The 17,544-nt window shown below is 40.2% G+C and overlaps 1 protein-coding gene across 1 annotated transcript in view; it reads right to left on the minus strand.

Annotated features, from left to right (window-relative positions):
- Positions 1-666: 666 nt before the first annotated feature.
- Positions 667-17,544, minus strand: part of plpp2a (phospholipid phosphatase 2a) — a 39,141-nt gene continuing 22,263 nt past the window's right edge. Inside the window, exons 2-6 of the mRNA XM_053486749.1 lie at positions 8,923-9,074; positions 8,052-8,314; positions 5,707-5,764; positions 3,926-4,102; positions 667-3,840 (exon numbers count right to left, since the gene is read on the minus strand). Coding sequence (XP_053342724.1) covers positions 3,691-3,840; positions 3,926-4,102; positions 5,707-5,764; positions 8,052-8,314; positions 8,923-9,074 — 800 coding nt within the window. The 3' untranslated portion in view covers positions 667-3,690. The remainder of the gene's footprint in view (positions 3,841-3,925; positions 4,103-5,706; positions 5,765-8,051; positions 8,315-8,922; positions 9,075-17,544) is intronic.

Here is a 17,544-nt window from a genome sequence, read left to right on the forward strand (position 1 = left end):
TCATCCAATCTTTCTTTGAAAAAAATGAAATAAAAATGGCCCACTGAACACACTACCAGAAAAATTAAACAGCTAATGCACATCTATGCCTTTTAATACAGTTTCTGTGAACGTTTGGTCAAATTCCCATGAATGGTTTAAGAGGAGTTATGTAATGCTAACCAATAGTGATATACGTTTTAGTGATACTATATACAGTTATATAGCTTATTCCTCGCAGAGAGGAGAGGCAACAATTTCAATACAGTGGTGAACATATGGATTTTTTATGTATTGTGATCATCTATCCATAATCTCTTTCCTCGTGCTTCTGTTTATTTCTTACAATAGAAGTGAGGTCTCTACATTCAATAACACTGTGTTATAAGTGCGTACCCCATTCAGAGTGTACACCTAATTCAAGCCTTTGGTTTCCTAAAAAAAAAAAAAAAAAAAACATGGGGCAGCGTGATACCTGCCCCAGTAATCTTGCATTAGCACTTGTTGCTGTTCCAGTTTGTGATCACTATGTGCAAATGCGTGCTCACTTGCGCACAACACGTACATAAGACTAGCAAATCAGCAGTGTCAATATTTATATTATTTAAAAGCGCTAGAACTAGAGAACTTTATGTAAAGCAAAAGTGTAATTTATTCAGTAATCAAATAAAATCAACAACAAAATAGTACGAGTAATTGCTTTTTCTTTATTAATCTACAGTAGTTAAGGACATAAAAACATAAAAATACATATAGAAAACTATTTGATGTGTGCAATATTTTTAAGCCATACAATCAAAAGCTTTGGGAACATCAGTGTGCAGGCCACAGTATTGAACAGAACAACATTACAACTCACCTGCTACAGACGGTGGCTTCAAGCGCACGCGCACACACACACACACAAACTTTGGGAGGCTTAATTACAAATTAGTGAATAGAATTAAGGATTTCCAAAAGTTTCGAGCCAGCCCTCATTCCTTCATATTTGGATTCCAGCGTGACAGACTAGATTTCTTGTTTTCTTTTTTTTTTTTACTACAGGCTTCCTGAAATACTTTTTTAGCTCTCATTTTCAGTCCAGTCCCTGAGCAGTTTCAGAGGAATGTTGTTGTTTGTTAAGCCACACAGTGACCTATAAATCATCAGGTGTACATGATGACAAGATGATCAGGTGGTGATTATTATACTGGTGATGCTGAATTCTGAGTAGTTGGAACAGATGAGAGGGAAAATGAGGTTGTTGCAATAAAAACAAGCAATGAGCTTTTTTTTTTAGGCACTTCGCGTCCTGTTGCAATAAAGTATTTGAATATGAAGAAATGAGGGGAGGTACAGTCCTGTACAGTATGTACACACACAGACACTGTGCCAGGACTACATGCTTTTGGAAATGCAGCTTTGGGATTAGATACTGATAGAAAGGCACATTTGGAATATTTGTATACAAGTGTCAGTGAGTTTTTCCATTATTATTTCGACAATGTTTAAGCTGAAGCTCACATTAATGGTTATTAAAATGTTCGCATTTATTTTTCCATGTACAACCTAAAAAGCTCAGGTTCAGGTGTTATCTTAGTCTTGCGTTCGGAGGTACACTCACATTCCGAAGGGCTCAGAAAAGACAGGATATTCCCCAAACCTGTGCATTTTTATTTGAGTTAAAAACCATAATGATGATATAACGATATAAAACTCCATTATTTATAAATATTCACTGGAATTTGCAAACAGAGTAAAAGCTGAGGGAAATAACGCAGGGATACGTCACGTGTTTCGGATCCGTTCCGCATTCGATTCAGTACACAAATAAAATAAAAGATGCTTTGCAGTAAGGGAGCTCTCTCCCGCATTGGGGCCTGGTCTATTTTAAGGCCTTTGGCTTTCAGCAGCTACACCAGAGGAACAGAGACGCTCTGTTTGTTGGAGAAAAGGCGGAGGAGAAAAAATAAAAAATAAATCACCTCATGCTTAGTAAATATAGTGTGTATTAAAAATCTCGCAACCTAAGCAATGTTGCAGAAATGCACAGCTCATAGTAGCGCTTGTTATGTGAATAGTGTAAGTCACAGTGTGAATATATAGGATGTGAACAAGGCGCATGTTAGTTGCGTATCGCGACGTGACTTTGCGAGACTAATAGACACAATCTTGTACATGTTTATACAGGAGCTTACGGAGAGAGACGGCTTCACTTAACCAAGCAAACGTGGCCTCCTAATTACATTCCACTTTTGACCCCGACCTTAACATTACATGCTGTAAAGCCCAACACGTGGTTCATATAATAATAATGGAGATCACATGACAGGGAAATGACACCGGTATGAGGAGTTCTGTATCCAGGGGGAGATGAGTACGAGGTCCTGCGCATCGCCGCGGGGAAACATTAACAAATCCCAACCATGTGCCTTGGGTAGTTTTTTTTTTTTTTTAAAGCTTTTTCTTCAGTGCCAGACACAGACACACACACACACACTTGAGATCTGTCATGAAGTCCACTCCCAAAGTGTTCCTATTAGAAAATATCCTACTTTCTCTTACACAGAACTTTAGTAATCCGAATAAAAATACTACTAGATCAAACGAGATTACTGAAGCCGAAGTGTTTTGTTAGCAGTGAGGAAAAACGTTTCATCCTTAAGTCTACTTCTATTTGTCTCATTATCCTTTATATATATATATATTATCCTTAAAAAAAAATAATATTTCATCCGTCACTTAGGAAATTACATAAACTCCTCTTGTCCCTAAATTCACATAAAAACATACAAAAACAGAGCAGTAGAAATAAGTAATAAGCTTGCAAATATGCAATAGTTTAGCTAGTGGTATTCGGTGATGTTAGATAATATCATATAAAAAATGATTTTTGTTAATTAAAAAAATAAAAAATAAAAAAAGTACAGATTTGTCACATTATGCAGTCCATCTTGTGAATGTGTTGGGGGATTTTCTTTCTTTCTTTTTTTTTTTTTATACATAATAAAACACTAATGCCTTTCACCAGGAGGGTCATAACTATAAATCAACCACCACAGGATATATTTCCATTGAACAAAAAGGTCTAAAATAATGTGAAAAAAAAAAACAACAACCCGGCAACTTCACTTTTCTCCTCACAACGTAGTAGATGGAGGAATTCATCCGGACTCACGCGAACCTCACATGTTTTCAGTGGCACGGCTTCTTGAAATTTAACGGACCGACCCACGATCGACCTCTACGCTATACTTTGAGACTTAGTTTTACAGTTCCACAAATAAGGTGAAGTTGCATCTTGATATGATTTATATCTGTTTCTTGGAAATGGGAGAAGAGAAAAAAAATTATAATAAAAAAGGTTTGATTTTGTGCTGTTAAAAAAAAACAACAAACAAACAAAACGTGATCAGTATAAAGTATAAATATATCAGACCCTCTACAGAAAGGACAAAATATAGGAATACTATATGATGCCACACACACACACACACTCACGCACGCAAGAATATGAAGAAGAGATTATCCTTGAGTGGGGCGAGTCTGTATCAGTGCCACTCAGCGTTAGTGGCTGCAGCAGCTGCACTGATGCCTCTGGGATGCAGATGTGAGGGAATTAAGTGAGCAGCACTGCAGCCTGTCCAGTGGTTACATAATAATATATTTATATACACTTTCTGGGTTTGATGTGATAACGGTACACACCAGCCTCGAGGCTGAAAAAGTCTCTCATACGGTCTCGGGGAACCTGCAATGGTGATTCCTTTCTTGGTCGGCGATCTGCAGGCTTGGTTTGCGCTCGGAATCGTCGGTCTCCGGCGTCTGAGGGGATCGTTGGCGCGGGAGGCGTTCCTTGAAGAAGTCTGAGACGTATCGCACCTGTGGAGCATTTAATCCTTAATCATTTAAAAGTACATTACGGAAAGAATATATGTTGTTTTGTTTTTTTTAAGTTGCAACTTACATTAAGAACGGCGATTAGCGCCCCCTGCAACAGACCGACAAGTACATCGCTCCAGTGGTGCTTGTAATCAGACACCCGCGTGTATCCGACGTAAATGGCGAATGCGACCAAAAAGAACTGAATCGTGGGTCGGAGAAGACGTGCCCATTTGAATGCCATGCGTGCCTGCACATACAACTGAAAACATAGGATGGAAAGTCATAAGTGATTGGATAATAATAATAATAATAATAATAAACAATATATGTCTTTCAAACCTTTAAACTTCATAACAGTGCTGTGAATCATGAGGAGAATTTCAATTAAATTTTGCCAGATTTGACGATTTTCAATTCAACAGCACTAATGATTTTTTGGGGAAATTTTCCCCCCGATTTTCTTCCTAATTTAGTTGTGTCAAATTTCTCCCCGTCACTAGGGGGCTCCCACATTAAGGCTACTACTACACTCAGTCAGGAGGGCTGAAGACTATCGCGTGTTTCCTCTGAATCACGTGACGCCAGCCGACCGCATCTTTTCAAACTGCTTGCTCACGCACCGTTAGGGGCGGAGTAACACACTCGGAGGACAGCGCTATCCACTCCTTCCACTTGCGTGAGCTTACAGACGCCCCTGATTGGCTGTAGAGCCGTGATTAATGTGGGAGCGCAAAGTACCTCTCATCCCTCCCCTCTGAGAGAGCTCGGCCAATCAGCTTTCTCTAGACCTCCGGCTGTGAGAGGTTACAGCATCACCCGGGGTTCGAACCAGCGATCTCCGGATGATAGGGCAAAAAACTTTACTTTATAGTATATTAGATACTTTTAGTCTTTATTTAATCTGTACAGTTATTGAATGTTGTGTACTTACTTACTGTGTATAATGTCTTGTCTCTAACAAATATAAAGTGTTTTATGTTGGTCTGTACTTCGAGAGCCACAAACAGCCAGAATCAAATGGTGAATAAAACCCGATTCTGATCCCGATTATCGCTTGTTTTTTTCCCTTCACACTCCAGTCCAGTATGTGGCGGTATTTTACCAACCACAACATGGAAGACGCAAAGTGTGGCATATTTTTAGGGATTTGTTAATTTTAGAGAATCTAACATTCAAATTGTGAATAAACTCGAATCGAATTGATTCCGAACTAACAGCTACCAAACACCTACCTACTGTGTAAACGGCATCTGTGTATTTTTCCAGGAAATCAATCCTAAATCCTTTTTTCCCCTCTTTTTTCCTTTTCCAGTGAATAGTAATTTACTGAAGCACAGAAATAGGTTTTGGAAAGTATTACGTTTAAGGGAAAACCCGCCAGGTTAAGTTTGCATAAAAGTACCTTGATTTCCTTGGCTAAAGAGAAACCCTGGATTTTCATACCAACCAAACCTTTCTAGCAATTCAGCTTTAACGGAGCAAATCTTCTGCATCCAGTGTCTTTTGTGCGTGTAAAAGCACTTTAAAAAGTGTTACCGTTAGCGTGTTTGAACGGGACAGGAATGTCTATTAAACTGAAAGTGTTACCTTACACACATCCTCAGCTCAGGCTAATAGCGTTCATGCATCACATTCTCGGGCCAAAACTCACTTGCAGTTCACTGCTGCTGCTGCGATCTAGTTCGTGACAAAAATGAAAATCTTTCTTTGATGATTTTTCGTTAACAAAATAACCTTTGGTCTGTTGGGAAGTGAATGTTGACAAGTATGTGGGTGGGTACACTTTCCCCGAATGTACATGAAACTCTGCCGGCACGAATAACTGGAACGATGAAGGAAATGTGAGAGAGAGCGTCAACTCACCGCCAAAAACAGCATCGAGTACATCCCGAAGGACGAGTGGCCAGAATAGAAGGACAACCTGGAGCAGGGCAAATAAAGATAAACTGTAAGCATCATTTATTTAATTGATTTGCTCACATTTATAAAATCTACCCTTAATACTTAGGGCTTAAAGTAGCGCTTAATAGAAAGCACATTTAAGCTCTTCACACTAACAGGCTTTACAGTGACTTTACTCGGATTTAAGCAAATATCTCACACTCACATACACTATATACTATACATACACACACACCAATGGTTTGGGTACACCTTTTAATTCCACGGTCTTTCCTGATTATTATTTCTTTCTACAATGATAAAGGCAATTGGTGATTTCTGAGGCTGGTGACTCTAAGTGAACTTCTTCTCTGCAGCAAAGGTAAGGTTTGGTCTTCATGAGAGACAGGTACATTATGGTGCTTGATGTTTTTTTTTAACAAATGCACTTAACAATACTGTTCTTGCAAGAACTATTCCAGAACAGCTGACCTAGAAGTCTTAAAATAACATCTGACTGTTTTTGTTGTTACAGAATTACTTAATTCCATGTGGGTTATTTCATATCCAGTAATTCTAAAATGTAGAAAATAAATCCAAACTTGTGTCCAAACTTTTGACTGATATTGTGTATTATATATACTCAGCAAAAAAAAGAAACGTCCTCTGACTTTCAACTGCTTTTACTTTTAGTAAACTTAATGTGTAAACATTTGTATGGACACTAAGAGAGTCAACACCATAAGAAATGAACTAAAAATGTTTCCCAATGTGTCCCTGAATGAAGGGAGGCTCAAAATCAAAAGTACCAGTCAGTATCTGGTGTGGCCACCAGCTGCTTGAAGTACTGCAGTGCATCTCCTCCTCATGGACTTGCCTATTGCGGACAGTCTGAGCACTGATGGAGGGATTGTGTGTTCCTGGTGTGACTCGGCCAGTTGTTGTGGCCATCCTGTACCTGTCACGCAGGTGTGATATTCGGATGTACCGATCCAGTGCAGGTGTTGTTACACGTGGTCTTCCACTGCGAGGATGATCAGCTGTCCTTCCTGTCTCCCTGTAGCGCTGTCTTAGGCGTCTCACAGTGAGGACATGGCGATTTATCGCCCTAGCCACATCAGCAGTCCTCATGCCTCCCTGCAGCATGCCTAATGCACGTTCACGCAGATGAGCAGGGACCCTGGGCATCTTTCTTTGGGTGTTTTTCACAGTCGGTCGACAAGTCTCTTTAGTGTCCTGCGTTTTTAGAACTGTGACCTTAAATGCCTACTTTCTGTAAGCTGTTAAGGTCTTAACGACCATTCCACAGGTGCAGGTTAATTTATTGATTATGGTTAATTGATCATGGAAAACATTGTTTAAACCCTTTACAATGAAGATCTGTAAAGTTATTTGGATTTTTACAACATTATTGTTGAAATACACAGTCCTGATAAAGGGACGTTTCTTTTTTTGCTGAGTATTTAGTCTTGCGCAAAAGTCCTAGGCACCCTGTGCTCTTCAGTACAAACCTACCTTTTATTATTTTTTTGTCTGTATAATTGATTGAGTCAGTTCAAAAACGTTTCTGATTTTTTCAAACTTTAGTATCCCACCACAAAATTAACTTGCAGAATATATGTCAGAAAAGAAAGCAGCACGTTATATAAAAGACCACTTTTCATACAAAAAAAAAAAAAGAGGGGGGGGTTAAGGCACTGGACTATGGTTCGGAAGGTCCCAGGATCAAATCCCATGATCATCACGTTGTCCCTGTTAGTCCCTTAAGCAAGGGCCTTAAACTTCAAGAGTTCGAATGAATAAAAATGTAAGTCGGCCAAATGCGTAAACGTAAAAATAAAAATAATAATAATAAATGGAAGCTGCTGGGTTTTGCATGTGCAACAGTCAAAATCCTCAGAACTGTAGGTGGTTCTGCATGAGTAATATATAAAAAGTGTACCTGAGACTAAAGGGTCCTCAAAGTGTTATCACACCAAATACTGACATTATTTTAATAATTATTGTTTAGGCTTTATAACATTTTTCCCCATTCTTTTTTAAAATATGTATTTTTTCTAAGTGTATGAATGTATATTATTGTAAGGTACAGTGTGTCCATGAATACAGACGGTTAAACAATGCTCCTGAGTGTGTATTTATAGTACAATAAACAAAAAAAACAAAAAAAGAAATCCTTCCAAAAAAGGTTAAATCCTACAATCACACAAGAGAGAAGAAACAGGAAGCGAGAACTACAGCTGACACCACAAAGAAACAAACACCAGAAGTGAGGTCAGAAGCAGAGCGACCTTCAGTCCTGGCCTATCTGTCTCCGGGCACGGTACCTGGATTCAGTGACGTTGTGTGGGTTTCCCGTGCAGCTTATGTTAAGCATGTAGCCTTTGCACTCGGTCGGCGCGCACACAGCCATGAAGTTGGGCCGCGGGCGTCCGATCGTGAATTTGGCCATTTCTGTAAGGGACTGGCTCACGCAGGCGCCGAACAGGAAGGTGCCCACGACTTTATAGAGCGCTGCGGCGTACTGGTTAAAATCAGAGTTGGAGTAGAGCCGCTTGCTGTAGACCAGGTAAGCTTCTCCTGTGGTGATCTGTAGAGCAAGAGGGAAAATAAAAACAAAACAAAATAAGGAAAAAAAAGACTGATAAGCTGGGCTCGATATCATTATATTGCTTTGGAGGATTTCGGTCTGGCACGGGCAAAAAAAAAATATTAATAAAAAAAATAAATCCAATGTGATTATTAGTAAGTAAGGTTTGGACCCAGTTAACCCGACACCTTACTGATGTTTGTTCTAGTCCTAATTTGTATACACTTACCATTAGAAATAATTTCAAAAACAAACAGATTGGTGATGATTTAACTAAAAAAAAAAAAAACATGTCTCAGAAAGGTCTTGAACATTGGTAGCTCAGCAGGTTAAAGCTCTGGGCTACTGATCAGAAGTTTGGCACATCAAGCCAGAGATCCATCAGGCAGCAAAATGCGAGCCCTTGAGCAAGGCCCTTAACCCTGTCTACCCTGTGCTCTGACCCCTGGGATATGTGTAGTGATGAACAGTATATGTGAAAAAGAAATGTTTAACTTAAAAAAAAAGAAAATAAAAAAGAAAATAAGAAAGCCTCCATTACTTCCTTTGTCACCCATCTGTAATTTCCAGCTAAAGTTGTTTTAGTACTGCTAGTCTATGGTACTCACAATGATGATGGAGCAGGTGATGGTGACGGCAGCCATCATGCCGTGCGAGATGGTGTCAGACTTGTACGGGTAGCGAATGCTCTCGTCGTCGCAGTAAATCCCTCGCTGGTACGGCTGGAATAGGATGGTCATGATGACGAACGGCAGTGCCGCTGCACAACAGAGAGAAAAACGAAACAAGACGTTCAATCAGAATAAAGTTCCGCAGTCAAGTGTTGATAGAGGAATACTAGGAAAAAAAGTAATTATTAAAAAAAAAAAAAAGTAAAACACCAATAAAGATGAGTGCTACAGTGTTAATGACATGCAACAATACGGACCTGTGCAATTATTTAATAAGCTTGCAATTTGATACACGTTATACGCATAATGTATTTGTGAATTTATATAGTTCGCTACAGGCGAGAGCAGCATGTGGGCGCGCTTCAAAGACTTCAAAGGCGACTAAACTGAACACCGCCGTTGGATCATCACACTGCGACTAAAAAAGCTCTGCCATGGCACTTTCATCTGCTCTGTGTTCCCCCGTTAAGGTCCCCGGATGTCAGAAGTCACAAGGGCTCATGTTGAGGACGTTCCAATGAATGGCTAAACTGGTCGCTACAGTAAATGGAGAGTAAAGCCGCATTAAAAGCCTGCATAAGCCGCTGCCCAGGAGAAACCACTTTGCTGCTCTAAAGGCGCCAACATGGACCAACCTGCACATGGCGTGGCATGTGTGCCTCCCAGTGCCGACTTACCTGTCCGGTGGATGAACAAGACACTGCTGATGCATGTGCCTAAACAGGAGAGCGTTACGTAAGAAGGGCGATGCCATGCGCCCTGGGAACTTTAAAGGCGGAATGCCACCGTTTGAGCGAAGCTGAGAACAGGCCTGCATGAGCCACCATAGAACTTCACTCCTGCCAAGTGTCAGCCCGTGCTGACCAGTCACTGGAAAGGTAAAGGCTGTTGTCATCACCGTTAAGGCCCCTGTTCCCAGCCGGGAAAGCCGCCCAGTCGAAGAATGTCGTGGAGATTCCGCGCCAACGGATGGCCGGGTGGGGACGGCTGACCCCGTCTGTGAAGCCGCGTAGAAGGGCTGGCAGGCGCCGCTGCCTACGCTGACGTTCTCCGCCACTCCGTTGCTGCCAATATTTGGGACTTGGCAAGGAAACGCAGAGGACAGAAATGTGTCTCAATTTCATTGTTTAAAAAGGGCAGACCGTCTGGTCATGTGAACGGACATCTTGTTATTTTCCTAATCTTAAGCTAAATAGGGCCTCGGTGGCTTAAAAGTCAGGGGTCATGGCTTGGAAGGTTCATGAATGAACAGCTGCAACAGCATCAGCATATAAATGTGCTCGAAACTGTAGGTGAATTACAATCGAAATAAATATCTCATGCAATATTTAAGAGGTCCAGAGAAATGACATTTTCTACACAGCTACACAATATCTGAGTAAAGACTTCTGCAGACTGCACTCAGCGTGATGGTTTCCTGTCTGCACAACAGCTTAATTCCTGTTATCACTTACGCTACAACAGGTGTATAGGTTGTATCCATGCCAGGCTTTCCGTTTCTTTTTTTATCTCGAGAGCCAAAAAAACACCATTGTCAGGTTACAGGAAACCACAAGAATAGCGCTAAAAACGTTATAAAATAGAGAACACCTTACATACAAATAAAATTCTCTTAAATATATTTTAAGTCCCTTTCACTATAACAATTTTAAAAGAGGCGTTTAAGTCAAACTGGCACTTCTGATTGCGCAGAATAACAGAACAGGGTTATTAGATTATTTATCGCTATACAATCCCCGGCTACACCAACAAATTTATCCCAGCGTTCCACTAGTGCTTGGACACAATCACCACAAGTGGAAAGTATGTCACGTTCAGACCGACTAACTCACAGCCGACTTCCTGTAACGTGCAAATGCTGTTCTTGTGAACGATTGCGTATCTGATGATGCATCTGTTTTGCAAGTTATCTGTCAATTTTCACGGATTTCAGACGCTCCACTTGCTCAATGTTCACTGCGACGACTGAGGTGTTTTACACCTTCATTCAGGAGAAATTTTATTACTAATCTAAGTTTGACTTTGACTTCAACACCCCCATACATTTTTGATGTGTCCACCACCCACTCCCTGTGAATTAGAAATGATAACGTATCCGATTCTGGGCAGTAATATGATATAAACCACGTTCTTGTAAGAGGTGAAGACTCTCAACAAAGACAAATGTGAATTCCAGATCACAGTGACATGATAAAGTCTAATCCCTGTTCTGACACGATGCTGACTACTTCTTATATTCTCCGTTAAAATGTCTAACCCCTGTCCTGAATTTGATTCCAACTGTGGTTCCAACAAAAGCTAAAGCATGTGATTACTTGTACTTTTAGGAGTGAGTTGTTCTTCCCCCCTCTCTCTAATCGTTTTAAACTAACTGAAGTGTGAGTGTGACCAAAAGAGGTGGTTCGATCATCTCTTCCAAAATATTTTTATGATCATACTTTTACCTTCTTTTTTTCCCTAATGTATGTACTGTACTTGGCATGAAACCACATACAAATACATTATTCTGAATGAACAGACCATGTGGTCTACATATAAAGACTAAATACACAGATTTTTTTTTTTTTTCAGTAAATTGTGTTTAAGCCTAAAAGTTACTCCTAGTTATAAAAAATGATTCACGAAACATCTTAGCCCTAAAAACAGCTTGTAAATTATTATTATTTTTTTTATTGTTAAGAGTGGAGAGGAGGACTTTTTCTATAGCAGAGGAAAAATGATGGAAAGACGAAATATTTTCCAAACACTGAACGTGAAGCTTAAAGTAAACACTGCTTTTCTGTCCAGTTTAGTTTTCTTGTTCTTTTACTTCCTTTCATCTCTCTTGGATTGTTGACTACATACCATCCAAAAGTGCAACTTAAATAGACTGTCCTGCAATCATGTAAACTGGTCAAATCCGAGCTATTTTTGCTCCCATCAATCTAAAATATATTACAAGTAATAAAATCAGTATGATTGATAAATCTATACAGTAGCCTGTAGTCATGACATTACAATTTCTTTATAGACAAACGTTATTTTTACAACGAGCGCATTTCAAGACCTTTAAAGAGGTTATTTTTCTTCAATCAACCAATTGAATTGCTGCATCATCCCTAGTAACGGGTCAACCACACCTCCTCACTAAGATAAAGGTTTTTGTACTTCCCTTACTCAGAGTTGCCCTGAGAATTTTCCTGAATCACTTTTAGTCTAGGACTCCCAGCTAGGACTTTTTAAACTAAGATAGGAGCTCTCTGAGAGAACCCTATGAGGCTTTGTGAATACGGGCCCTGATGCTCTGGCTCCAGAAAGAGGCGATCACTTTACAGACAGCGACAGCTTGGTCCGTACACAGACGATCGCACCGGGCCATGTATCCTCTATTAAAGCTGTTGCTCACCAAACACAAAGGACTGAGGGATATTTAAAGCTTGCAAAAACAGAGAGAAGAGCTCAGGAAGTCTGGCTGCGTTCCAGAGATCATAAACACCCAGCACGGCAGTGGGAACTACGCTCGTTCAGGCCGAGAGTGTGACGATAAACCTGTCTCGCTAAATGATGTCTGGAACAATGAACAAGTTTTAGGAGTCGTTTCGGGAAATCGTTAAACTGCAAAAAGAATGGGCATTCTGTATGATAATCTCATGGGGGGGCGCACACATGAGCGTCATGTGACTCATACAGGCATGCAGACATCGGGTGATGTCAGCGCATCGCATTAAATCCTGCAGATACAGGTCGAGAGCTTGACGTTCATTCGCATGGGATAAAAAATGTGATCTCAGGGACTTTAAACCAGGGCATGCTTATTGGTGCCAGACAGACTGGAGTGTTTCAGAAAATGCTGATCAGCTGGAATTTTTACACACACACACACGCACGCGTCTTCAGAGTTTACAAAGAATGACGCATGAAATATTCAGTGAGCAGCAGTCCTGCAAACAGACAGACAGAGAGACAGACGGACCCAGACCAGACAGGTTCAAGGTAATGGGAAGACTGAAGCAGCAGATTACCACAGCAGACATGGTAGCGGTGGCTCAGTGGGTTACTGATCAGAAAGTTGGCGGTTCAAAAATAAAATAAATAAATAAATAGAAATACCAGTAGGGCCAAATTATTGGGCTGCATCAAGCGAAGAAAACAACTAAGGAAATTTGAAATTAGTGGAACTGGGTTAAGGATTCTTTGACACATTGCTGAACTGTGTGGAAGAAATGTGGTCGGGGGGGAAAAATAAAAATCCCGGGGCATGTTGTGGCTCTGTGTGATCGTAACTACGAGTTACGATCGGAAGATCAGCGGTTCGAGTCCCAGCTCCGCCAGGTTGGTGCTGTTGGGCCCTTGAGCAAGGCCCTTAACCCTGTCTGCTCCAGGGGCGCCGGAAAATAGCTGACCCTGCGCTCTGACCTGCCTACTAACAAGAATATGCGAAGGATAAAGACTTTCACTGTGCAGTAACGTATGTGTGATAAATAAAGACTGAACCTAACTTAAAATAAAAACAAATAAAATATCATGAATGGAGATGACTAAAACACCTGTTGACGTTGCATGAATCATGGCAATGTGTAAAATAATTGTAAGAGCATTTCCACACTGTGTGACAAGAACTGACAGAGTTGCAACTAAACATCTGTGTGCTCATAAGAAAATAACTTGTTACTGAGACTAATCAGGAAAAAAATTCCAGCGTGATAAGCGTATCAGGGTAAGAAGGGAAGCGCATGAAGCCTCTGGAGGTAGTGTTATGATCTGAGGTTGCTTCAAGTTGGTCAGGTCCAGACTTAGCAATGTTATGTGGCAATAAAATGAAGTCAGCTGACGACCTGAATGTACTGAATGACCAGGTTATCACATCTATGGAGTTATTCCCCCCTTCCCTTCCCTGATGACATGGGACAAACTCCAGGACTCAGTTTGTAAAAGAGTGTTTCTGAGAGCATGAGGAATCGTTTCCGCACATGAACTGACCATGAAATGAAGTGGGAGATGACTGAATGAAATCTTAGTGTGTGAAACACAATCTTAGAGTGTTTTTTAGCCAAGCAGTAACAAATAAATACCTAACTGTAACAAATAACAACGCTTTACAACCACGACAACCAGAAAAGCACGTCCGATAGCACACACATTTCCCACAGCACATTCTAAAGTGTTCATTCTTTCATCACAGCAGCAATTAAGAATGACTCATTATTTTAACATTTAGTGTTGCGAAACATCCATGAAACAAGTTAGTTCCTGTTGGCACGTACATTAAATAACAGTTAATAATAGTAATTGCTTTACCAGAATATTTTTTCCATCATTTATTGTTGTTGAGAAAGCACAAATCGATTAGTCCTGAAAACGGAAAAATGAATAAACAGGTTTACATCTGACTGGAATAAACACCAGCTACTACTTTAAAAAAAAAAAAAAAAAAAAAAAAAAGCTTGTCATGCTTCTGAGTAACCACAAACTACTTAGTTGGAAAACTTTAAGCAGTGATCCAGGAAACTCCTTCAAAAATTGCTAAAAACCTCCTCACAGAGAACGTCACCATACTCACATTTTTTTTTTTAAGTCTTGAATAAAGGGTTACAAATTTTATTTAGATTTTTGATTGACTTCGACTCACTAGAAGTCGCTAAGGATGCGTAGGAGTATTTCAATGTCTTTACCCCTAATCAATTTTATATTTATATTTAGCCTTCACAAAAAGGTTTTTGTTGCGTTATGCATGTAATGAAAAATTCTTCGTATCAATCAAGTAGCTGTAGAGCAGACAAGAAAGGCTACAAAAAGGATAAGTCTTTTTTTTTTTTTTTTTTTTAAAGAAAGTTATGTTGAATTTGTGCTGGAGGCATGGTGGCATAGTCACCTCCCACCTTAAGGGTCGGGGTTCGATTCCCATCTCGACTCTATGTGTATGGAGTTTGCATGTTCTTCCTGTGCTCAGTCGGTTTCCTCCCCCAGTCCAAACACGCTGATAGCCTAATTGGCGGTATCTGTATGTCCTGCGATGTATTGGCACCCTGTCTCCTGGGAAAGGCTCCAGGCTCCGCGGTAAGGAAAAAGATGAATGATTGAATTTGTGCATATTCAAGGATAGTATGAATAAAGCTTAAAGTCTTTAAAACTGTTCAGTTATTAATTAATTTATTTTTCATAATGAAGTTTTTTTTTGTTAAATAACAAAATGAAAAGAGCCTTGGTTCTGGCTTCAGCTATCGGTCACATTATTGTTGTAAACATGGTATTGGTACAGAATTTCACAGTAGGTGCATCTCTAGATTTATAGTAAAATGCTCAGTTATGAGCCTGAGTTACCGTCTAAACTCCTGTTAAATATTCATCAACAACTTTCTGACCATCAGATTACTGAATTTAAATCTTTCCACTTTCAAGGAAAATCCACGAATAAGCTCCAGAAAAGTCATTAATGTGGCTTTAAAATCTGGGCTTGCATAGAAGACGCAAAATAATACAGGTTAGCATGAGAGCGTGCATATGGTTCTCTCTCTCTCTCTCTCTCTCTCTCTCTCTCTCTCTTTCTCACACACACACACACACACACACACACACACACACACACACACACACACACACACACACACACACACACACACACACACACACACATGTACAACTGTTTTTGAGACTCCTGATCCAAAATAAATTTCTTTTATTAATGTGAAACCCAGTGCGCAGAACTGAGGGATCAATCATGCACCACTTGTGCTATAAGCAGATTAATACACAGCCTTGGATGTTGTCGCTGTCGAAATTGTTGTCCCATTATAAGCTTTCACTTTAAATTTAAACGGTGTTGAGATTTCTCTAACGGCTAAGAAAGCAGTCACTTAAAATCCAGCACATGGCATGATCTAACGGAGACAAACTGAGGACACAAGCTGCCTTGTGCTAATTAATCAGCGGGACTCAGGAGTTGGCTGACTTAATGGCGTTTTAAGGAAAACGCTTCCAGATGTGATTTTTTTTATGTAAACACGCTCCTTACTTTAATGACTGATCTGCCATTGGTGTTGATCCAGAGGCTTTGGGGAGGACAGGATTGGAAGTCGAGCTTTAACAGAAATTGCACAATAATAATACTTTCTCGTCCAATTAAGTAAATACATTTTCTTTTCTCCTTTATTTTTTTTATCTCGTATGACTTTTTATATCCTCTATTATAGCATCCAGAGATATCCGATGAGGTGCACCTGGCTCATGCATGGAGAGAAAAAGAAAAAAAAAAAGAGCAGCGTGTTGCCCTTCAAAACCCTAAAGCGTGATGTCATGCATGAAGGCCACACAGTAGCTTCATTGTGCCATCAGGAAACTCATGTCTATGCAGAGGCGCTCGTCTGTTCCCGTTCCTCCACTTACTGTACTGTAACGGGCACAAGAGGAAACTTGGGGATGTCTTGATGAAATTCCGCTCACTTCCCTGTGCGCCAAGGTAAAAGCTGACTGCAGCTTTTTCCTGGAATTATCCTCTGCCATGTTTTTTTTGATGGTTACACCAAACCGCCTTTTTAAACTAACCTCAAAAGGTGGAGAAACTAAAACATTCCAAGATGTTGTAAGCACTTTTCCACATGATTCATACACAGAAGCAAATAGGGGCATGGAAATGGAAACGACGCCATCGCTAATCTGCTCTCAGACTCGCCGGTGGTTTTATTTCAGCGCTTCAGAGTTTTTTTTCCAGCGGAGATGTCAGGAGCTCTTGCACGGCCGTCCCTCAGGAAATTTGCAACATGAGAACGCTAAATCTCGCTAAAAATTATTATTTTTTAAATAAATAAATAAATAAAAAATACAGTGCTGAGGGAAATTCTGCTGTGTGGGTACGGCTGTAAAGAATGTATGCAGATATTTTGGTTTAAATAGTGTGTGTGTGTGTGTGTGTGTTTTGGGGGATGATGATGAAAGATGATGAATTTTTTTTTACATTTTTTTATTTAAATCAGAACGTACCATGGAACCCATGGAAAGAAAAATAAATAAGCACGAAGAGCTTAGAATTTCACAAAACAGTTTAAGCATTGCATCAAGAAATCAGAAATAGTGATTGATTACTTTATTCATTTTTCTTTAGTCCTCTAAGGATAAGTCAACTACATTTAATAATCTTACATTGACGCATCATTGTGATTCTCTATGACGTGATAAATTCATTAGCAATATCTCTGTAGTCTTCCAATAGTGATGATCTTTTAAAATTTGTTTCCTTTCCAGTTCCCCGTTAAATTTTAGGCAAGATATACACCAACCAGGCTTCAGGCGTCCGGGACCTCTGGGGATGTGCTGTGGTGTCTGGCACCGGGATGCTTGTGGGGGATCCTTTGCGTGCTGCAGGGTGCGAGGACAGGGCCTCGGATCGGGCTTCTTTTTCCGGTACATCCCATAGATGCCTAATCCGACTGAGATCTGAAGAGTTTGGAAGCTGGATCAACAAACCTGAACTTTTGTACAGCAGGCTGTGACGCGCTAGGTGTTCTGATACTTTTCATTTGTGCGACACTGTGGAATCGGACCAGACGGGCTCGTCTGTGGTACCCAAAGGCATTAAGGAGACTT

This window comes from Clarias gariepinus, chromosome 25 (genome assembly GCF_024256425.1).
Source record: "Clarias gariepinus isolate MV-2021 ecotype Netherlands chromosome 25, CGAR_prim_01v2, whole genome shotgun sequence".
NCBI classification, from domain to species: domain Eukaryota; kingdom Metazoa; phylum Chordata; class Actinopteri; order Siluriformes; family Clariidae; genus Clarias; species Clarias gariepinus.